The sequence below is a fragment of the Esox lucius genome, chromosome 20, assembly GCF_011004845.1.
Source record: "Esox lucius isolate fEsoLuc1 chromosome 20, fEsoLuc1.pri, whole genome shotgun sequence".
NCBI lineage: Eukaryota > Metazoa > Chordata > Actinopteri > Esociformes > Esocidae > Esox > Esox lucius.
This window is the reverse complement of record NC_047588.1, coordinates 22694364-22719596: the sequence shown is the minus strand read 5'-3', so window position 1 is coordinate 22719596 and position 25233 is coordinate 22694364. Positions and strand designations below refer to the sequence as shown.

General features: G+C 39.7%; 1 protein-coding gene across 3 annotated transcripts in view; it reads right to left on the bottom strand.

Moving 5' to 3' along the window:
- The window catches only part of grik2 (glutamate receptor, ionotropic, kainate 2), a 330777-nt gene that overhangs the window by 92685 nt on the left and 212859 nt on the right, over nucleotides 1-25233 (bottom strand). For all 3 annotated transcript variants that reach the window (XM_013139315.4, XM_020041428.2, XM_020041429.2), the window contains exons 11-12: nucleotides 12324-12530; nucleotides 5578-5801 (exon numbers count right to left, since the gene is read on the bottom strand). In XM_013139315.4, coding sequence (XP_012994769.2) covers nucleotides 5578-5801; nucleotides 12324-12530 — 431 coding nt within the window. The remainder of the gene's footprint in view (nucleotides 1-5577; nucleotides 5802-12323; nucleotides 12531-25233) is intronic.

The window sequence follows — 25233 nt, the reverse complement described above, 5'->3', positions numbered from 1 at the left end:
TCATCCTGCTGAAAACTCAACAGATGATACGCCTGATAACACCAATATCATGGAAGATAAATCCACACTGTAAGAAAGCTCGAAAAGGGCTGTTGCTGGTCCAGTCTTGCCTATTTTAAATGGCAGGAGAAGAGACATTGCTTCCAAACAATCAACAGCATAAGAATTGGTCTGTTAAGCCTGTCTATTTTGAAAAGCTTCAAAAAAGACATTTCTCTGTGTCTACATACCAACCTTGAAAGCAATCAAAGAAGCTAGACCCAATGCTGCTGTTTGTATTTATTTGGAGAATTATAAAATATCTCTTTCTGGTGCGGCATTTAGATAAAACAAATTGCTTTGCATAAGTCTTTTAAGCTAACATATTTTGTCTAATTATGGTAATACTGGAGGAGAAATGCTGTGGAGTCTGATATACATTTCATTAAATGTGTTGCCCCTACAAGTATAGAACAAATCATGAGAAGTGCATGATTTATGAACATGTTGTAACCATGCTGCATGTAATGAAGCAGATCATGTTAGTCTGCATATTGTAGGCTGTGGTATGTTGAACAATAACAAAATATAATATGTGGTAGTCTTATTCTACCCTGCAACAAGACCTCACTGTTTCACACCAACATGTGATGTTACAGAAAAAGTAATATTCCGGATGTATTTGATCATATGGTTATGTTTGGACTCCATTTGATCAATGATTTTGTGACAATGGTTTTGTAACACGGTTAAATGAAGAAGAAAAAACTATGCTACCTCTTTTTGCTGGCATTTTCAAAATCATGATTTAGTGGGGTAATCTGCTGCTTTCTACTCTGAAACATACTTGTTCAATTAAGTGATTTACTTACTTTTTTAAATTAATCAACATTTGAAGGACCCGAACCCCCCTCTTATATCCAAAAGCATGTAAAACAACATCATAATAACATTATAAGATAATGAACATAATTGCAGAGTCCTGCATACATTTAAATAAATGGTGGACAATAAGGGAGCTCATTCGCTCCTTAGCATGTTTTAATGCTTTGAAAGGAAAGAAATGTGATTCCCCAAAACTGTAGGGCGAGAATGCACAGATATGGTGTGGAGGTGGTGGGATGTGGTAAGATAGACCCTGTTTTCAGATTCCATTTTATCACCTGCTTAACAAAGGAGTAAGGAACAGTGTGGTGAAAATATTATAGGGAAAAAACAATTAACAGATACAATCCCTGACATTGGAAAGATTTCTGAAACATCTAAATAAAGTAAATATGGGGGTTTTCCTCTGAAGATGTAAAGTGGTTTTAAATATTGCATGTATATAATTTCGCCTAAGGGTAGCCTAAACCAGCATTTACACTCACACAATCTGTTTTTCTCACATACACCCCCTCATGCATCAGCACACACAGACAAAACAAAAAGCATACATAGATAAAATGTGTACACAAATAAATGTAACGCTTTTTTGTTACCTTTCCAGAGAATTACTGAGGTATGTGCCGCTACACTGTACTGTTGTCTAATACATGCACCTGGAGGCCTAGCATGCCTACAGGTGTCTAAAAGAGGAGCAACAAAACAGAGTGAAAGGGATATTTTACACTTACCCAACAACAATTACTTATTGCGATCATTTTGAAAGATTGGTGCATATTCTGAACCAACTTAGATGACAGTTGCAGCTTTTTATTCTCTGGTGTGATCATATTGCCAGTAACATTGGAAAATACATGTGCATTAACCGTAAAACTGTTGGGAGTACACTTCAAAGATGTTGAACTATCCCAAAAGTTTTAGAGTTAACAGTCACTTTTCTATCTCTTTTCCTCCACCGTGCCTCAAACATAGGCCATAGTCAGACGAGAGCCAACATATCAAGTGAGTGATACATTCCCCTTCTTTGCTGTACCAGAGAACTGAGCCAAAGAAAAGTAAAGATACAGCTAGCACCTGCATGAAAGCATAACATTGATGGCATTATGCCCTCCAAATTCTTAATTTCAATCGAATTACAGAGCTTCAATATAAGATCAAGTTGAAAATATAAGTATGCCTGAAACTGAAGAGTACTACCATTGGTACTACTAATATGTGAAAAGGTAATTTAGGATTCAATAACCTAATATAATGTTAAAATGTTAACATTGTGACATTTTTTTTAGCTTCTAGTACAGTGGTGGCCATATCCTGTCCTGTCCTTAATGGCAGCATATAAGTGTTATACTAAGTAGTGCTTTATATAAGGAAATCAGATGCCATTTTGGAATTAGACAATTATAAGAGCTCTGCTGACTGACTCAACATATCCATAGTGTCAGGTGTTGATAACCAACCAATCAGATAATTCTCATGTGCTGGATCTCACAGACGTCATTTTATCTGGAGTTACGTGCATATGTAACTATTTTGGAAAACGCAAAAGTATGAACATTCAGTATGAACATATCAGCGGTTCTATTATGTTCAATATCACTATATCCCAGTTCTATTGATACTTAATGACTTGTGATTACATTCAGTGTCAGCATATGAGAAGTGCCTTTCATCATTAGCACCTAGCTGCTAGGGGCAGTTAATTATATTCATAGTTAAATAGAGTGGTTGTTGGCTAGGACATTGTGGTTGGGTTGGTGGAAGGGCAATAACACAACCAACTTTCAATCCAATAGTTGCGAGTTTGATTCCAACAAGAGGCAAGATCTTTTTTTTTGGGTTATTGTGTTGTTAAAACTGGCATTTCTTTTTTTTCCTTATCCTTACACTTAACCTCCGAACTTTAACACATCCCAACCCCAACCTCAGTACTGTGATGCCAAACCTTAACCGCAACTTAATTCCAACCCAAAAGCAGAACTGTCTTGTCTAACCTTAACCCTAAGTTAAACTTAACTGTAAGTGTTGTCCATCACAAGACATTTAAAACAACAAATGGATTATGTTAAGGACTAACATAATAGGAAAATGTTTAGCAGAAATGTAATAGCGAGTCTTTAAAGAGGTTAAGGACCAATAGCACTGGATATATTTTGATAGCAGACGTAATTGCACCAATTTATGTTCATACTGAACACATAGTGGTCTAACATACAAACAAGTAATTAACCTCTAACTTAAAAAAAAATATTCAGCAACCTCCGTAGTTCTTATCATTAACTGACATGGTCTTACTGAGAAAATATTATTCCTATGTTGATTCTATGACCTGGTATGAGGCAAGGTGAAGAAAAAAAACTGATAAGAAAAGACAGAATGGACTTTGAGACACTAGGAAAAATAGGGAAAAAAGGGGTCAGCAACCATTCACACCGAGGAGGACAAAGACATATACGCCCACATACCAATCACACCCAGACAAATGCCTACACATAGGCACCAACTCACCATACACATCCCACACACACACGTACCACACAGCGCAGTCCTGAAACGGCTGATTTAACTTCTCTACTGGTAAGGTTTGTATTTGTGTGCATTATCTTCTGAGCAGCAGATAGCAGTGGTGGGCCAGTGAACGGCAGTGATGTGTGGAGGCAGAGAGACAGCCAAGGAATTAGTAAACAGCAGCCGCCTGCCTGCCAGCCAGCCTGTCCTGCATCTCTAGAGCAGCCTGGCGATAAGGAGCACTCAGCGCTTCCTCTGTTCTAATGGGAAGAGAAGGCTCATATTCACACAACATAAGAAACTTTGTATGAGAAAAATCTACTTTCCTCACATATTTTATCCATGTACAGTGGATATAAAAAGTATACACACCCCTGTTAAAATGCCAGGTTCTTGTGATGTAAAAGAATGAGACAAAGATAAATCATGTCAGACCTTTTTCCACCTTTAATGTGACCTATAACGTGAACAATTCCATTGAAAAACAAACTGAAATATTTGAGGGGGGAAATTAATAAATTATAAAAAACTCACAATAACCTGGTTGCATAAGTGTGCACACCCTTAAACTAATACTTTGTTGAAGCACCTTTTGATTTTATTACAGCACTCTTTTTGGGTAGGAGTCTATTAGCATGGCTCTCTTCTTTGCAAAAGTGCTCCAAATATGTCAGATTGCGAGGACATCTCCTGTGCACAGCCTTCTTCAGATCACCCCACAGATGTTCAATTGGATTCAGGTCTGGGCTCTGGTTGCGCCATTCCAAAACGTTAATCTTCTTCTGGTGAAGCTATGCTTTTGTGGATTTGGATATGTGCTTTGGGTCATTGTCATGCTGAAAGGTGAACTTCGTCTTCAGCTTTCTAACGGACGCCTGAAGGTTTTGTGTGAAAATTGCCTGGTATTTGGAACTGTTCATAATTCCTGACTAAGGCCCTGGTTCCAGCTTTAGAAAAACAGCCCCAAAGCATGATGCTGCCACCACCATGCTTCACTGTGTGTATGGTGTTCTTTGGGTGATTGGTTTTGCGCCAAACATACCTTTTAATCAGATCATACCACATTTTCCCACGTGATTTTGGGGGACTTTATGTTTGTTTTTGCAAACTTCAGCTGGGCTTGGATGTTTTTCATTGTAAGAAAAGGCTTCCGTCTTGCCATCCTACCCCATAGCCCATTCATATAAAGAATATGGGAGATTGTTGTCACATGTAGCACACAGCCAGTACTTGCCAGAAATTCCTGCAGTTCCTTTAATGTTGCTGTAGGCCTCTTGGATGCCTCCCTGACCAGTTTTCTTCTTGTCTTTTCATAAATTTTGGAGGGACGTCCAATTCTCTAGAGATGCAGGACAGGCTGGCTGGCAGGCAGGCCCAAAGCACATATATAATGTCTCTGTTGTGCCATATTTTCTCCACTTGATGATGACTGTCTTCACTGTGTTCCGTGGTATATCTAATGCTTTGGAAATTTTGTAGCCTTCTCCTGACTGATATCTTTCAACAATGAGAACCCTCTGATGCTTTGGAAGCTCTCTGTGGACCATGTCTTTTGCTCTGAGATGCAACTAAGAAAATGTCAGGAAAATGCTACTATAACAGCTGAACTTTATTTGTGATTAATGAGAGTCACTTTAAATGATGGCAGGAGTGTAATGACTTCTATTTAACATGAATTTGAAAGTTCTGAACACAGCCACATCTCCAGTTATAAGAGGGTGTGCACACTTATGCAACCAGGTTATTGTAAGTTTCATTACTCCCCCTTGAAGATTTCAGTTTGTTTTCAATTGAATTGTTCATATTATAGGTCACATTGAAAGTGGAAAAAGTTCTGACATGATTTATCTTTGTCTCATGCTTTTACATCACAAAAACCTGGCATTTTAACAGGGGTGTGTAGACTGTTTATATCCACTGAACCTTCTTCAAAGTTTGTTGAAACATTAAAGATTTTAGTAAATGTTAATAATTTTTTTTGAAGGGGCTGTCTAGAACGCTGGTGTCCTCTGAAACATTGGGTGGGTAGAAAAAAACTCTGTTCTGAGTTTCTGTTGTGCTGTACAATACTGATATTGTCCAATATCTTAACATAATAAAGAAATATTATCTTGTGTGTCAAATGGGGCATGATAAATTACTCAAGGTGTTAGCATACACACTACTATGTGAAATAATTAGCAGTGATTACTGAGACCGACATGTTACCTGGCTATGACAAACAGCACACAACTGACACCCAAGTAAGCCAGCAGAATATACATCCAGATATCGGGCGAGAGGGGGTTGAGAAAGGAGAAGACGCCAGGGTTGGTTCCATTGGGCTTGCGGTAGAGTATACTTATCCCCAGCGTCATGAAAGGCTTGGAAAAGTCGATGACCTTCTCCCTCACGTAGGTGATGGCCAGGGGAGCCACTGCCAAATCAGCTTTCTGTCAACATAAAAGAGAAGTGCCATAAGTCGGAGACACAGGAAGTGCTTACAGCTAATCAAATTAAGAAAACAGGGCTTTTATACACCACAGAGTATGAATTTCTTGATCAGCTATCTTCCTTATCCACCTCATCACCAACTTATTTCATTAATTTGTATCCCTTGACCATGGTTCAGAGTGAGAGGCATTATTCATTTTTACATCAGCTCATAATCATACCCGAAAATATTCCAATGGCTAACAAATATGCTACACCATTGTGAGGCACATAATAAACTCTCGCAGGATAATTTAGTCACCAGCATAATTTCTAAAAAGAAATACACTGTTTGTCCCCAAGAAGGTTGTTCTACATCAATCTTGACAAAATAAGGTGGTTCGGTGTCTGGAATTGTAATGTATTGTAACTGTATCTGATATTAGGATACTGTCTGCTGTCACATAATGTTGAAGTCATAAGCTGCCTTTATCAGTACTACTTTAAGAGCAAGTAATGTGACCCAATATACAGACTGGATATTGTTTGCAAACATTTTCAGTATGTAAATTGTGAGATGAACAATGTTAGTTTTAGCTTGGGCAATTCAATACAAATTATGGCATGCCTAATTTGACATCTGTTTGTTTGATTTCCAGATGTGACACATACAAAACAAAAAAATAATTGTGATCAAGTTTTATTTCTTCATTTTATTTATTTAAAATCAGAACATTGATTGCATCATTTAAGACAAATATCCCAAAGTTCATGAGTTGCTGATCTCAACCCTCTGAAAGTAACCCTCAGTATTTCATCAGGAAAATGTGAAAATTACAATAGAGGGAACTCTGACCAAGTGCGTATGGTAGGGAAGAGGGGCAAGTTTTGGGATTACTTTCATCCATCATACTGTAGGTTACCAAAAGAAGATTAGATTAGATTCAACTTTATTGTCATTGAAAAAGTACAGTACCAGGAAATGCAGTTAGCATATAACCAGAAGTGCAAATAGAAGAGGGCAGAAAATGTATATAAAAGTATTTAAAAGTATTAAGAACAGGTGTCCTCATACGTTTGCATACCTTGGCAGAAATTGTGAAATGTTTATATTATCTTTATATTTAATTTAAGGGATCATATGAAGTAATTTATTATCACATAGTTGTTTGGCTTCTTTTTAAATCATCATGATAACAGAAATCACCCAAATGGCCCTGATCAAAAGTTTACATACCCTTGAATGTTTGGCCTTGATACAGACACACAAAGTGATACACACAAAGGTAAAAATGGCAGTTAAAGGTGAATTTCCCACACCTGTGGCTTTTTTTTTGGTGTCTGTGTATACATAGTCAATGGGTTTGTTAGATCTGACGTGGATGCACTGAGCAGGCTAGATACTGAGCCATGGGGAGCAGAAAAGAACTGTCAAAAGACCTGCATAACAAGGTCATGGAACTTTATAAAGATGGAAAAGGAAATAAAAAGATATCCAAAGCCTTACAAATGCCAGTCAGTACTGTTCAATCACTTATTGAGAAGTGGAACATTTGGGGATCTCTTGATACCAAGTTAAGGTCAGGTAGGCCAAGAAAGATTTCCAAAACTCTCCAAAAATAGTTTGGGATACAAAGAAAAACCCAAAGGTAACCTCAGGGGAAATACAGGCTGCTCTGGAGAAAGACAGTGTGGTTGTTTCAAGGAGCACAATATGACGACAGTTGAACAAAAATGAGCTGCATGGTTGAGTTGCCAGAAAGAAGCCTTTATTGGGCCCATTCCACAAAAAAGCTTAGTAATAATATGCCTGACAACACCTTGACACGCCTCACAGCTTCTGGCACACTGTAATTTGGAGTGACAAGACTAAAATGGAGCTTTACGGTCACAACCATAAGCACTATGTTTGAAGAGAGGTCAACAAGGCCTATAGTGAACAGAACAGAACAATTAGCATTCTTCTGCATGAAAACTGCACATGGGATGCTCTTGGACTTTCCAGCACGACAATGACCTTAAGCACAAGGCCAGTTGACCCTCCAGTGGTTACAGCAGAAAAGGGTGAAGGTTCTGGAGTGGCCATCACAGCCTTGTTACCTTAATATCATCGAGCCACTCTGGGAAGATCTCAAACGTGCGGTTCATACAAGACGGCCAAAGACTTTGCATGACCTGGAGGCATTTTGCTTAGAGAAATGGGCAGCTATACCACCTGCAAGAATTTGAGGCCTCATAGACAACTATTACAAAAGACTGCATACTGTCGCGGATGCTAAAGGGGCAATACACAGTATTAAGAACTAAGGGTGAGCAGACTTTTGAACATGGGTCAGTCCATTATTTTCTTTGTTGCCATGTTTTATAATTGTGCCATTCTGATATGACCTACAGTTGAATGTGAATCCCATAAGAAATAAAATATGTGTTTTGCGTGCTCACTTATGTTTTCTTTACAAATGGTACATACAGCTCCGGAAGAAATTAAGAGACCACTAATAATAATTCTCCAAGGGTATGCTAACTTTTGAGCACAACTGTATATGTATATTAGAAGTGGAATATATAGATATGCAATGGAGGCAAATGCAGCTTGCCTGATGGAAGGAGGGCAAACAGTTTGTGTAAGGGATGTGAAGGGTCCCTTATGATCCCGCGTGCCCTGTGCAGACACCGCCTGTGCTACAGGTCTAGGATGGCAGGAAGCTGGGCACCAGTGATGTGCTGGGTTGTTTTCACCATGGTTTGCAGAGCCATGCAGTCGGCTACAGAGCAGCTGAAAAACCACAATGTGGCCCAGTTAAGTCAGAAAAGCCCTTGATTGAGCAGTGGTAAAAGTTCACAAGGATTTTGGAGGACAGACAGGCTTTCTTCAGCCTCCTCAAAAAGTACAGACGCTGCTGCTCCTTTTTGTCCAAGGCTGAGGTGTTGAGGGTCCATGAGAGGTCCGCGGAGATGTGGACACCCAAGAATTTGAAACTGGACACACACTCCACCTCAGTGCCACTGATGATGACTGGGGCGTGGCTGTAGACGTTAGCTTTCCTGTAATCCACAATGAGCTCCTTTCTTTGCGTTGAGGGCCAGGTTGTTTTCAGCGCACCATGCCGCCAGATGCTTGACCTCCTCCCTGTAGGCTGAAATGTCATTGTCATGGTGGAACTGTGTACCGGAATGCAGTTGTGGGTGAGTAGGGAGTACAGGACGGGGCTCAGCACACAGCCTTGTGGAACACCAGTGTTCAGGATCAAGGCGGAGAAGATGAAGTTGTCTAAGCTGACAGACTGGGGTGATGCCTTGTAAGTTGGTCAGCTTTAAAATAAATGTCATCTTCTGGATAACAAATGTATGCACCAGGATAGAAGTATATTGGCCAACCTCCTTCTCAAATGCTGGAAGCCATCTACTGACAGACATAACGCAGGTTCTGTCTGGTTTAATCCCTGTTAAAAATAAAAACCAACTGACTATCGACCATAGATCGATCATTAACAAGTCCACTCCTATTTATAGTTACTTCATGATCTTGGCAAACAACTTTTGTTATGTCATGATCACAGGGAATTATCATATGATCTCACCAAACAACTTTTGTTATCATCAACAAAGCAAGGTAATGTGTTGTTGATGAACTTGCATGCACAATCTAATTTATTAATACATAACCTGTTCTGGGGATTAAATTATCTTTATCTAGAATGTAGGCCACTCCAGGTCTAGTCAAGTTATTGTTTGTAGTTGATTGCTATCAACTTTATTTGGATAGTTTAAGCTTATTCAGCCTAATTAAAATTTTCCTGGTGAGCCAAGCAAATCCAGATTCTGTGAAGGGTGGTCCAGGCCAATTATTGTAGTCTGTCTTTCTACCACAGATTCTGTCTACAGTATGTCTGCATCCCAAACAGCACAATATTGCCTATATGCTGTAGTTTGACCAGTTATAATTGTACAATCTTTAGGAAAAGGGTACCATTCAGGATGGAACCTATTTCTCTCTAGAGAGAGAAGTGGGTCTACCTAACGACCAACACTCCAACCCTCTTACAGGAATTTGGCCCTGTGTGTATCCAATCTCTGTGATCCATCTCTCTTCAGCCACTGTATGATCAAAATAATTGCTGGCCATGGGTACCATGGTTGAAGTTGATACTTTTGTCCATGGACACATTTAATGGGGTCAGACACTGAGTATTGGCAATAGCAAGAAAGTTATTTTTCTGCTTGACTGTGCAGAGCTTATATTATCAGGGTCTTACTTTGTCAAATGTAATGATGTAGTCCACTGGCAGTGTGTGTGTGTGTTTGTGTCTGTCTGTCTTTGTGCGTGTGTGAGTGCATGTGTGCGTGTTTGTTTTAAAGTGTATTAAATGGCAATTTCTGTTTTTCATATATTCATGCCCAAACAGAAATACCCTAAAGTAATAACTTTCCATGACATGGCCATAGACAATAATGCTTGATTGTTCTAGAAAGTTCTGGAACCCACCTTTCTGTTAACCTTTTGGTCAATTGCTGTGGTATTTTCTGTGTTTAGGGGCTGGCATTCCAGAGTTGGGGTGCAGCAGCTGAAAAGGCCATGTCAGCCCAGGTCTGGAGCTTGGTCCTGGTGATTTTAAGAGTGGTTGTGTCTGCAGACCTGAGGCATCAGGTAAGGGTGTGGCGGACGAGGAGGTTGGAGAGGTTGGGAGGGGCCAGGTTATTTTTGACTTTGTAGGTGGTGAGTAGTATTTTTAAATGAATCCTTTATTTGACTGGGAGCCAGTGGAGGCTGTGGAGAACAGGGGTGATGTGATCTCAGTGACGGGAGGAGTTCAGCATGCGGACAGGGGAGTTCTGGATGTATTGAAGTTAATTGAGGATTTTGTTGGATCAACCATAGAGGATGCTGCAGCAGTAGTCAAGTCTGGACATTTTGAGGGCATGGATGAGTGTTTCGGCAGTGGTAGAAGACAGGGAGGCTCCTGAGGTGGAAGAAGGCTGTTTTAGAGACTACGTTGACGTGAGACAGTAAACGAGAGACTGGGGTCATGGATGATTCCAAGGATGAGGACCTGGGTGGACGGGTGACGATTGAACCATCAATGCTGAGTGGGAAGGTCTAGGTGGAGCGGGTGAGGGAGCATTTCAGATTTCTTGCAGGTAGGGCGGTTTCTGTGCTGTGTTTGGAGCAGGAGCCGGATTGGAAAGGTTTGTAAAGGTTATTGGAGATAACTCGCTCAAGTATTTTGAACAGAAAGGGGAGGCATATGGTGGGCCGGTAGTTGTTAGGGGTGTCAGGGTGAAATAAAAAAAATTGTATTAGGGTGACATCAACGAGCTTGAGGGCATGGGGGACGAGTCATCTAGACAGGGAGGAGTTCATTACATTGGTGATGAGAGGGGAGCGGCTTGGAAGTAGTGGGGAGTTGGGTTGAGGGCCAGGGAGGGTGGTGGAAGAGGAAGCAGCCAGCTGATTGTGAATTGTGTAAATTTTGGTTTGGAATGATTATGGATACAAATTTGCTGGGGATGAAGGAGTTAGAGATGGTGTCAATGGGTTTGAGGAGTTTGTTGATGGTGTTGAAAAGTGTTTTGGGGTTGTCTTGGCCAGACTGGATGATGGAGGATTAGTGAGAGGAGCGTGCACTGTTGAGGACGTCTTTATTGTTGTTGGTGAAGTTAGTAAGCATCCAAGTGGACAGTGAGATCGGTTCTTTTGCAAAGTCGTTCCAGTTGACAGCCCCTGGCTTTGAGGTTATCAAGCTCATCGGTGTACCAGGGCGCAGAGTGTTTGAAGGAGACCAGACTGGTTTTTATGGGAGCCATCTCTTCAAGGAAAGAGGAGAGTGCATCGTTGTAGGTGTTGACCAGTTCAATTGGGGAGGCTTTTGGAGTGAGGGCAGAGTCAGAGATGGTGTCAGCGAAGATGGAGGATGGAGTGGAGGGGTTGATGGACTTGGGAGTTTCGGAAAGTTATGGTGCATTTCTGTTGGAAAATGGGGGTGGGGATGTCTATTTCCAGGGTGATAGCTTGTTAGATTGTCAGAGATGGTGAGATCAGTGCTGGACAGGTTGTTGATGGTGATGCCGGAGGTGCATACCAGGTCCAGTGTGTGTGTCCTTTTCTGTGGGCGGGGAAATCTACATGTTGGGTAATATTGAAATATTGAAGAATGTCCAGGAGATCCGTTGTGGTTTTACAGTCAGCAGAGTTGACATGGATGTTAAAATGGCCCAGTAGCAGAACAGAAGGAAATGTAGGGTTTGGCTCATATAATGTCTCCACAGTCCAGGATTAGGCTAGATAGTCAGAAAAAGGCCCCAAGATCAAAAATAACAACCCTTTTCTTTAAGGCACAATCTATGCAGTTCACCACTTCACCATGAGTATGGGAGTTTGTTTTTTTCACTCTGCCTACTAAAAATAAATTGCTCATATAAAATCCATCCACACAAACCCTAATCATACAAACACCATATAAAATAAATATTCACAATTAAAACCCTCTAGCAGTTTATTTCATCAGTGTGACATATTGATGGTAAGGTAGGTCCAGACTCACATGATCCATCAACTCCTTGACCATGCCATTCCACTGGCCTGTTGTCTCATCCTGGGCACCGTAGCGGCCATCCTCCACCAGACGCAATTCGTAAGTGAACCCCAGAATGCTGGCCAGCTCTCTCAGCAGGTCAATGCAGTAGCCTTCAAAGCGGTCGTTACCGTATAGTGGCTTATCCGACTTCTTGAACATCACATAGGGTTCCACCTGAGGAGGGAGGAAGAAAGGGGAAGAATGCTTAGCTGTCTCCGGAGGTACACATTTGTGTATCTCACACTCTGATAAGATCAGAGTTATATTCTGGCTGTATTCACAATTTTTTTTATCTTACCACTAAGAGGATTCCTAAACAGTGCTAAGAGATTCCTCTGAAAACCTATTCATAAAGCTGCTGAGACCAACCTTTACTAAGGAATGGGGAGAAATCTTAAGCTAAGAGAAAGGGCAGGGTTCACCCTGTTGCTATGGATGATGTTACGTTTCACGAAAAATCCTACTTACTATGCCCACAATGATTGGCTGATAGGGGAGGGGTCTGTCAGTGAATTAATCTTGTTGTCACATTGACATAAATGTATTAAAATAAAAAGTAGGCTAAGTGTCGCTAATTAAACATGAAACCAAGAATGACATACTAACTAGTCAAGATATGTTCAGCTAATTGTCAAACTCTTACATGTCTGGCAGCTCATAAAAAAACACGTGTCCATCTTTTGATGGTACCATAATTCGTACAATCTATAGAACCAACTACACCGGGTGGTCCAGCTATGACCATGAAGTCGGCTTTGTTTCTGTATAGTTGGCAAATGAGGAAACCAAATGATTTGTCGGAAGATATGTGGTCTGGAGATGGGAGTTATTGTTGGATGTAATATTCTACTGACAGATGACTGAGAGATACGTAGTTTGTCTGCATTGCATAGCAACATTTTCCCTGTGGCCATGTAGCATAGAGTTGTTGCGACCTTGATCTCTGGTGTTATTGGGTTCTTTCTGTTTATTGGTGAAGTGACTACATCCCTGCCTAGCTCTACTATGATCATAATACCCTTGCGGTTAAGGCAATACCTTTTTAAAAGCTCAGTATCATTAAATGTTTCGAAAAAGTCGACTTGATTACGAGGCGGATTTTCCGGCATCAGTCTTTTAAGGATTGTTTGTGATTTGGTCTTAGTGAATTAGGAGTCCTCTTGACTACCCATAACCTTTTACGGATTTAGGAGCTGGTTTTAGTGCTAAAATGCTTTGTGAAATACTCTTAGGCCAAAAATGTTGGAGTCCTAAAGTTAGGACTCACATAATTGTTTTAAGTCACACCTAAATCAGCAAGTTAGGAGCTACTTTAAGCCTTAAGATGTTTTGTGAACATTGTACAAGAGTCTCAGGCACATGTAAAACAATTCTGTAAACCAAAGACATCTTCAAAAATAGTGAAATTAAAGGTTTCTCAATAAAATTTAAACAACAGAAGAGAAAAACTATAAAGAAGTGGGAATAAAACACAATCAATAACAAAATCTATATTTGGTGTGACCTACAGAAATATTCCTAAAGACATTTGCACTGATAGAATATGGGCAAGAGAAACTTAACACAACGCATAAGTGCGGACTAACTCTAAACAAAGGACAATAGATAGGACGTGACGCCCGTTACTGATGGGCCCCACATATCCTACTCACACATCCTGTCCATACCTCCTGATAAGAGTTGAATAAGCCCATGGACCATAGGTTGGGACATACCATACAAGGGTATTTTGTAGGATAAACCTTCCGTATTGGAGGATAATGGACTGTGTAATGATTGGCTATGACCACTGACCACCTCCTATGTGTATATAGGCATAAAAGACTGTGTTAACTGTTCTCCAAATTATTGGAGAACATTTAAGAACTATGGAAGATCAACATCTTGGACTCAAATAAAGAAAGTTCTCTCCTGACTACCGGTGGCATTCATTTTCTTCATGGATCAAAAGTGGACAGAATCTAACAGCAAAGTACTGTATATACTTTTGACAAGTCACCACACCCTTTCAAAACGTTAATCTTTAGTTGCCTTAGAGCCAGAAATGAAAACACATCAAATCACACTTTTTCACATCTTTTTTTTACACACAGTAACACAGAAAATGTATTAAAATTAAACAGTAAAATACCCTATTTGGGGAAGTGAACCCAAATATAAACTTGTTGAGGAATAACCAACCACCATCCAGATCACAAATCAAACTCATTCTTTCATCTGGGATCGATTGTAGTGATTTTGATTACTTTAGAATAAAAGCAGTTGTTCATAGATGACACCACTGTTTAGTAGTGCAATTAAAAGCAAACAATTGACTATGGGCGGAAAGGAAAATATCTACAAGCTTAAGTTGTGGAAAGGCCGAGCAGAGCAAGGAGGAGACTAATCAGAGAGGCTACCAATGGCAACTTCAATGGAGCTTCAGGTCTTTATGGCAAAGACTGGTCAATGTGTGCATGTGACCACAGTATCACAAGCACTCCACAAATCTAGCCTCTATGGGAGGGTGAAAAAAAAAAAATGCTAAAAAAAGGCAATATCAAGATTTGTTTGAGCTTTGCCAAAAACCACTTTGTTAATTCGGAGGCCAAGTGGCAAAAGCTGCTTTGGGTCAGATGAGCCCAAAATTAAACCTTTTGGCCTTAACACAAAATTATATGTCTGCTGAAAACCACCCAAAAAACCACCCAAAAGGACAATATGCCTACAATAAAGCACAGCGGTGGCAGCATTCTTTTGTTGTGTTACTTTTGTTTCTCTTCAGAACGGACTGGAGCAATTGTCAAGACAAAAGACAAAATGGACAGTGCAAAATAACAACAGGTTCTTGAGAACCTGCAGCCCTCTGCCAGGAAGCTGTAAATGTTTCAACATGACAATGACCGGAAGCACACCACTAAAGCAACTGTACAGTGGCTGAAAGACAAGAAGATGAATGTCTTGAGTTGGCTAGTCAGAGCCCGGACCAAAATCCCTTTGAGAATCTGTGGAATGACTTGAAGAGTGCAGTCACCATGCAATTTCACTAAGCTTAAACAATTCTGCAAGGAACAATGGGCAAATATTGCACAGTCTAGGTGGGCAAAGTCAGTAGAGACGTATTCAAATAATCTCATGGCTGTAATTAAGGTAAAAGGTGGTTCCACCAAGTAATAAGTCAAGGGTTTGTTCACTTATCCCCATAGGGTAATTTACAGATTCAATTGTAGATCTTTTTAGGATAGAAGTTTAACTTGGAAATTGTGAGTTAACCAGTAATCACTTCGGTTTTATTTTAACTATTCGGGTGGTTCTAAATATTCTGCCAATGCTTTGGAAACCAGAAAAAAACTCACTACTCAATAAAACATTTAGTGTTTGTAAAATGATTGTGTTGAAAGGAAAGTATATGTCTCACCCTTGTGTTTGAGTCAAAAATATGACTCATTTTCATGAAGGGTGCCAATTCTTGAGTTGACTGTTATAACAGATAATACTCCATATCTATGGCCAAGTCCATACATACACAGGTTTTTTAAAAACAGTTTTCTTTTCTCCTTCATTCCTAAAAAACATATCGTCCATACAAGCATGGTTTAAAACAATCTCTGTCCACATGCAAACACAAAAACACGCTGTCAGTCACTGTCAAGAGCATGCCAATCCAAAAGACAATGATATAACCCTAACCTTAAAACCGTGTTGTCCAATCAGAACCTTGAAAAAAGTTATTACCAGTTCCAGCAGGCTAAAAACAATGGCGCAAGTGTTGGATGCATAGTCGGAAATCCCTGGGGGGACATGACCCCCCCCCATACTGGGGAAAACTATGATTTGTCCCCCCCAGTATATAAATGTAAACATAACTATGTAATTTCCATGCACTTTGCTGAATATAGACACTTAATAGCGTGTTTAAGTTTCAAAAGATTGCAACACTCCCGCTCTTTGCCTCACAGTGCTTTGATCCACGGTGCACACTCCGACGTCAAACAAATGTGATAATGGCGCACACTGACATTACAAGCCAAATACTCTGTTTAACCTGTCTGCACATCGACACGGAATTCTTAAATATATTCACCCTGGAAGAAGTTTTCAAAAGGTCTGTTTTCATTGACTTAAAATGCAGTGTAAGTGTGGACGAAAGGCCAAAACGCATATAACGTGCTTATTACATACCCAGAAGAATAGCTGTTTCTGACACTGCCTTAGCACATCTAGGCTGTTGTAGAATGTTCTGTGTAATAAATAAATAAATCACTGGCAATATAGAAACAATGTACTGTCCAAATGATGTGTGTGAAAATATACAAGCCCATGAAAACATACACATACAGAAGAAAATAATGTTAAAGGAATACTCTTTCTCATCTAGTATAGCAGCCCCAATGTACAATTTTTTCCACAATCTCTTTTTCTAATATCCCAAGAGCAACGAGTCTCTGGAAGTGCTGTTTGCATGTGTGTATTACCATGGAGACGGTGCTGAGGTACTCTACACACTGTGAGGGAAGTGTGCATGGCAATCTGTTTATTAAACCCACACAGACACTTTCCTTTAACAGTGGCTAAACATAAAGAGAGATAGTGACCTTGTATTGACACGCTGTCCAATATTGCAGTCTTCAGTGGGTCAAGCAGCATATTTATTATATTTTTCGCCCACTATCCCCGACCACAATGCCCTTGCAAACAGACACTCTATTTAAATGTGAATGCGTTCACAACTGCCCCTAGTGTCAAAACTGCATTGGTTGTATGTAATGTTGTCAGCTAATTGAGCCTTGAAAAGTATAACTTGTAACATTGTTTTAGTGAAGTCATCCTCAAACCACTGCAACTCTTTTATATCAAGGAATAGAAATGGATTTGTAATAAAGTTGACTACCATTAGTGTCCAAAAGGATAGTCTCCCACAACATAGGTTGGATATCAACTCTTCCTCTTTTATCGCATTCTCTGCCACCCTTATACCTTTTTCTGTCTCTCACTTGCTCACTATTTCACTCCTCTCTATCATTTAATCAACAGACCTCATAGTGTATTTTGTTACCAATGGTCTCTGCTTGTGCATATATACTGCGTTTCGTGTATATCATTCAAAAACTCAGACACCACCGGAACAATTCTGACTAAAATTTGGTGAATGTCTTTTGCCACTGAGATCCATCATTTTCAAAATAACACTGATTGGCCAAATTGTTTTGCAAGGTCAGGCATCCCTTTCGACCTACAGTCATGAAACTTGGTACATAGGTTTCTCTGCTTACAAGGAACACATTTGCTGCAAGAAACCGTGATGGATTTTCCTGCATGTAGAATTTTGTGGATTTTGTTTTAAAAGCAATACTCCTGTGGAACCAATTAAACTCGATTTGCAGTATCCGTGGACAAAGTAAATTACAATGATTGCCCATTATTTTGCATTGTCTGTGGAGGAAACATATCTGCCTGTAGTAAGGAACTATCTAAATGATGAGGGTATTTTAGGCTTGGGTAGAGCAGCAAAGCCACCTGAAGCAGAAATAGCATGTGTGCAGTGCACTCAGTAAATATTTGATGTATTTGATATTGGGAATGATTTAGTGAACTGATTTTGAAGATCTAATGATCAGAAAGAGAAAGACATAAGAAGATAGAATGAGGCTGAAGGGAATAGAGAGTGAGAGCAAAATAGAGAGAGGAGCAAAGAAAGAGGGAAAGAGAGAAAACTAAGTTTGTAAAATGCAAAACATTCACCCATGAGGACATCAATTATAACATACGTATGCTAATTAGCTACTTTGTAATATAAGTGCACAAGCTAGCCTTTAGCCCCTCCCGCTGTTGGACATAAACTATATCTTCTCTTTGAATAAGGTGCATTATCAGTGGCACCACTGAAAATGGAAAATGTGCCACCACCCATTGGATGTGTTATCTAGCACATTTTGCACAATGTAGCTATTGTCAGCCCATTAGCAGCTTACAACCTCTCACCTTCTGTCAACTATGAAAAGGCTTAATTATCATAAACAGGCTGTATGCCCACATAAATCTTTTTATCACAAGCCTGCAACAGCTTGTGTGAGAGCTTTGAGAACCTCACTTGATACCTTACAGGTTAACACTAGAACCAGCAAATGCCTACGCCAATTGGCGTTTGAGTTTGTAATTAAATAAAACTGCCATTTGGAAAGCTACACCCTCCTCCTTCTGTGGCTTTTCCGAAACAGGCGTACATTACATTGTTCTGTTGTCAGAGTTCGTAACTCACAAAGGCAAAACAATTAAGAGATTATTTATGTTTTTTTTACCCCGTTCTCTGACTTAATCCACCAAAAGCACACGCCACTTAGTGTTGGTACCCAGGCAGCCTCTAATGGTACCCAGGCGCTAATCACTCCTCACTGAATGCATGACGTCAATGGATGAATGCACGATACTCCCAGATGAATGATCAGACCCTTAGTTGAATTTGAATGAACTTAAAATGAAAAATAAGATTCCCATGACAGTTCAACAATTTAATTAGGCTATTATTGAAACATAATACAAACGATATAGGATAATCGACAATTCAACATCGATAGAACCCCCATGACAGTCCTTCAAAGACCCTGTTTTTGGAGCCTATTCATTTGGATAAATTGACCTAGTCTTTTTCAAATAACTCCTCTCGGTTGATCAATAACTTATTCACGTCATCTATAGACAAACCTTATACACTCACCTAAAGGATTATTAGGAACACCATACTAATACTGTGTTTGACCCCCTTTCGCCTTCAGAACTGCCTTAATTCTACGTGGCATTGATTCAACAAGGTGCTGAAAGCATTCTTTAGAAATGTTGGCCCATATTGATAGGATAGCATCTTGCAGTTGATGGAGATTTGTGGGATGCACATCCTGGGCACGAAGCTCCCGTTCCACCACATCCCAAATATGCTCTATTGGGTTGTGATCTGGTGACTGTGGGGGCCATTTCAGTACAGTGAACTCATTGTCATGTTCAAGAAACCAATTTGAAATGATTCGAGCTTTGTGACATGGTGCATTATCCTGCTGGAAGTAGCCATCAGAGGATGGGTACATGGTGGTCATAAAGGGATGCACATGGTCAGAAACAATGCTCAGGTAGGCCATGGCATTGAAACAATGCCCAATTGGCACTAAGGGGCCTAAAGTGTGCTAGAAAACATCCCCCACACCATTACACCACCACCACCAGCCTGCACAGTGGTAACAAGGCATGATGGATCCATGTTCTCATTCTGTTTACGCCAAATTCTGACTCTACCATCTGAATGTCTCAACAGAAATCGAGATTCATCAGACCAGGCAACATTCTTCCAGTCTTCAACTGTCCAATTTTGGTGAGCTCATGCAAATTGTAGCCTCTTTTTCCTATTTGTAGTGGAGATGAGTGGTACCCGGTGGGGTCTTCTGCTGCTGTAGCCCTTCCGCCTCAAGGTTGTGCGTGTTGTGGCTTCACAAATGCTTTGCTGCATACCTCGGTTGTAACGAGTGGTTATTTCAGTCAAAGTTGCTCTTCTATCAGCTTGAATCAGTCGACCCATTCTCCTCTGACCTCTAGCATCAACAAGGCATTTTTGCCCACAGGACTGCCGCATACTTGATGTTTTTCCCTTTTCACATCATTCTTTGTAAACCCTAGAAATAGCTGTGCGTGAAAATCCCAGTAACTGAGCAGATTGTGAAATACTCAGACCGGCCCGTCTGGCACCAACAACCATGCCCCGTTCAAAATTGCTTAAATCACCTTTCTTTCCCATTCTGACATTCAGTTTGGAGTTCAGGAGATTGTCTTGTATAGGACCACACCCCTAAATGCATTGAAGCAACTGTCATGTGATTCGTTGATTAGATAATTGCATTAATGAGAAATTGAACAGGTGTTCCTAATAATCCTTTAGGTGAGTGTATATCAGTAATCTAGGAGACTACAGCTATGCGTTAGCGTTGAAATTAACTTGATAACCCTACTAGGACCCCTGGGAGAGACCTGCAAAGACGCACTGGTCACATAGCCTATTAATTTGGAGAAATGGACTCCTCTTGGTTTTTCGATAATTTATTCATATCACCTATAGATAGGTGGTGTAATTTTCATTTTGTAGATTTTTAGAGCCTAATAAAGAAATTAAAATACTATAGCCTCAGAAATAATCTTAGAAATAATTGTTCTTTTAATTATTTTCTTTTCGTATGATAAAACCTTCAATCCAAACACATTCTTGTATTCTTCAAATTCATTAACCATTTTAAACAAATTCTGTAATTCATAATTTCTTTGACTATTCTGTACAGTTTGATAACAACACAGTAGGATGGTGATGCCGCGGAGGAGAATGTGCATGCTAATAGGGACGATTCATATGCTAATGACGCCAAATGGCATTTGGATCTGGCGGAACCTGGGGATCTGCAAGACCTGACAGTTCTATTGTTAAAGATCTCACCAGTGTTGGGTTCTGTGGAGAAATGTATCTTAGCAGTTGGTGCCATTGATGGGAAAGGTAGTAAAAAATCTGCTTCAAGAATGAACAGCGCTGTAGTGATTTCTTGGATTTGACTGAGAATGTAAATACTATAGTTGGCCGGTTGAACTTCGAACACAAACAGCGGTATTTCTACTTGTGAACCCTGCAAAGAAGGTTAAGAAGGTCCTATGAAGTTTTGGAGCATGTGTTATTGAGTGCTTTAGGCTGCAAATCCCCTTAGTTGCAACATGTTGTGTCTTTTAGAAGATGTGTTCATATTAGAAGGACACTGATGAACTGAATCAGTGTTTTATGTTCAAAATCAAAGGATTCATTTGACATTTTTGGGTCTACTGATTATAATTAAATACTTTGGTTGTGGAGGAGACAAACGTTTGGTGTGCTCTTGTCCCAATTCTGGGAGTGGAGAGCATGCCGCAAGCTCTGATGCTGGTACAGCTAATGCACCTCTGTCAAGCGATACAGCTGCTCAGAGCTCAGGGGTGTGAAGGCTGGTTGTATAGACTGAAAATGGGAAATGAGAACAGGGTAATTGCAATACAGAGTTGGCAATGGTGGTCATGATAGAATAGACCAAAGAAGGTGAATCTAGGGAAGGAGAGGCAGAGTGAAAAATATAGGACGCAAAATGTAACCTTGTGGATCTCCTTTGCAGACTACAAGAAATGTAATTCCGTTAGCTACAATAGAGTGTGTTCTGTCAAGTATCCTTGGCCAGGCCTAATGAAAACAGCTTTCCAAAAAGTTTGAGTGATCTTCTGTATTGAACACCATTTGACATTTAAACAAACAAAACAATGACACTAGTGTCTCCTTGCTTATGCACTGGGAGTAGGGATGGGTACCGAATTTTGGTAATTTTAGGTACCAACCAAATCTTGTTGGAACCAATTGCTACTGAAATGCTTTTAGAAATTTGGTTCCAAATGTCGGGGGGCAAACACAATTGTGTGGTTTGTGATAACCCATTTCTTGAACTCTTATTTTGATGGGGTGGGTGTTTGATGAATATGCAAGAGACGATAGAGACAGTTAGGCAGCCAGAATTGTAAATAACAGACACAAATTGTGGCTAGCTAACAGTGTTGATTACCTGTGCTGGAGTAAATGGAGCTGTCTGTCATTTTAGCTAGCAAGTTATATTATGTTGACCTGACCAGCCAGTATGTCATGTAGATGCCCGGCTGTATTTTATTAGACTTAACAACAATGAAGCTAAATGCAATCAATGCACTGAAACATTTTCTAGCAAGTATGGCTGCACAAGCAAGTTACAAAAACACATGCAAATGAATGGTTTAAATCTCAGGCAACTGGACTAAAACTTGTCTAACACTGTCTTTGACTGCGTTAGACAAGATAACGTCCGTCAAACTCCAACAACCTCAAAAATGTATTCTCAATCCTAAATATCTGTTGCTGACTCCCCAATGACTCAGCTCACAACATCTAAGCCCACTGTGCTAAATCAAGATGAAAAGGAATGGACTGGTATGCGTCTGTGTACAAGGCTTTATGCAAATTAGACCTGGAGAATTGACTAGTAATAAATACATATAAATACACAAAGTAGTGACATTTTTATTATTTAATAGGAACCGAAAAATGTAATAATTAGAATTTGGTACCGAAAACTGGAGCCGGAACCGGAACCCTATAAACAGTACCTGTCACTAAATGGGAACACTGAACGTTTTTCCAAATTTTGGGGACCCCTAAAATGTTAGCTTAATTATATGCATTACAGGTTCAAACATTTTAGGTTCAGCACTACCAAAAAACCCTGTATCTAGTATATAAGCCCCTGTGGTTTTCTTAGTGTCTATAAATATCAAAGAATCAAGGAGGTATTTTTAAGTGAACAGACTCAGTGAAAACTCTTGGAGCCGCCAAGGGCGCCCATTACACTGGGCCTAAACTGCAGTCTTACCATTTATTCAAAATGTGTATGCCAGTGGTGTCACCTAAACGTAGGGTAATGGCAAGTGTGTGTGTGTAGGGGATATACATAATTTGTTAACTATTTGTTAATGAGAGCAAAACCCTCAAGTGTTGCTCTCGACTTCCTAATTCCTCAATAACCTATACAATCTAATGGTGAATTTCAGCAGAATCACACACAGCAGGCTTCTAAAACAGACTGGCAGACATTTCATAATTTTGTAGTAGCCCACAACTAACTCATCAGATTCAGCTCATCAAGGGATTGATCATAGAATCAAACAAATGGAACACTGGTCCCCAAGGACAGCCTTGAGAAATATGGGCATCACATGCAATAACTTACAATTGGTGAGTTGGACATCTTGTGAATTTGAATTTGTACTGGAGTAAGGAGAATATAACCACCACTAGGTGCACAGGCAGCATCCTGGGGAAAACTATGATTTGTCCCCGCAAATATATAACTATTTTAAACATATGTAATTTCAATAATATTAATAAGACACAATGTAATCATAATTATAGACACTTAATAAGATCATCTTAAGTTAAAAAAATTGCCTCACGATGGTTTGATCCACTCTCCCCAGCCCTCAGCAGAGGCACATCATAGAGGTATAGTGCATTAGTGATTGGAAGTTTGACTCACTTTACTGTTCCGGATCTTTTCGAATCGTTAATTTGACCCATTTCGTTCATTTGAGTCAGTCTACCCCGCCTACTGTCTATTAGACCGATAATAAATGAGAAACTCTGAGATCCAAAACATTAAAAGACTTATGCTATCTTCTCCTTAGTTATTGTCGTTCCTTCCGGTGATCATGAGAAAAAGTTTATTAATAAATCTGATCAGTTTAATCGAGTTTTGACAGTTACAGTAAACCATTACCAATAGACATGTACATAACAATCACTTGACAGCTGAATAACAGCCTACTGTCCTAATATTTATTGTAGCTAACGTTTTCTACTTTGGAACATTAAGGATGATAAAATGATATACTTGGAGATCAGAAAGATTGAAAGACTTATTTCCTCGTTAGTCGTTCGCCTTCCATCATTCTCGGGTGATCCAGTGCCTAAAGGTTATTGTTTATTTTCTTCATCTTCTGGTAAACAAGATTCGAAGATCCGTGGATCATCGTTCATTTCGTTCATTGTTTCTTCCGGTGAAAGAGATTTGAAGATCCATGGTTCATCGTTCCTTCCGGTGAACGAGATTCAGAGATACAAAAAAGCCATGGATCACTGTTTAATCATTCCTTCCAGTGAACGAGATTCAAAAATTCGAAAGAGCCATGGATCACTGTTCATTTCGTTCAACGCTCCTTCCAGTGAATGAGATTCGAAGATCATACTGAGATGAATCATGAATCACACTTCAACAAAAAAGATTTGTTCAAAAAGAATGAATCGTTCATGAACGAGCCATCTCTAAAGTGCATGTCTGCACTGGTGCATTGTCTGGTACAGTGCATGTCTGTCGTTGGTGGTTGACTTTCAGTAAGTAGTTCAAACAAAGGATATGTTAGACATGTCTTAACTTCTACCACTCAATACAATATAACAACTTTCTAACCATCACCAACCATAATTTTCTCTGCATTGAATTACAGGCCACTCTTTATGTTAGCTAGCAGTTAGCTGATATTTGCTAGCAAGCTACAGTAACATCATCCAGCTTTTGAAGCTGTTTGAATTTGAATCAATGAGAGAAGCAATGCAGTGCAATGTATGTAGTGTTCTTTAGCTGGTAAGGCGAGAGTGTTCGTGTCTATTGTCTGAAAGGCGCTCAATGCACATAGCTAACGTGAAGTTAATCCAGTAAATGTGTTTTATGTTGGTAATACTAAAACAGTATTACAGCCCTACTTTTGGTGTCCCCCTCAAAAATTGCTCTTGAGAAAATGTTATGGAATTGCCCCCTCCAAACTTGATATCAGATTTTCGCCCCTGCATACACTTTAAGCAAAACTCATATTTAAGGAACACAAATGGCAATGCATATAATAAAACACCAGTAGTTATCAGTCTCTCTTTCCTTTTGAGCCTAGAGAAAAGTAAGTACTAATTTCCCTTCCATAGGCAGGTTCTGTCAAATCTCTCCGGAATGAAAAACCATACACAAATACACATCATGGAGAGCATGTTACAATTAATCCAAATAACTGTCTTAATCTGACAGGTACAAAAGGCAATTCTGTAGAGATGATTTATCCATTCAAAGCATAATTACTGATATGACACTAATTATTGAAAATTATGTAATATGCAAATATATACTGTATGTCTGTAAGCCTGTCACTCATTTTTTAAATTGGCTGTAGGGTCTGAGGGTCTTTAGTCATGAGGGGCATCATTATGAAGCCTCACAGGGCGAGGCTAATCAGCATAATCTTATCAAACACTTTTTGATGTTTGGGACTGAGAAATTCAGATTTTTGT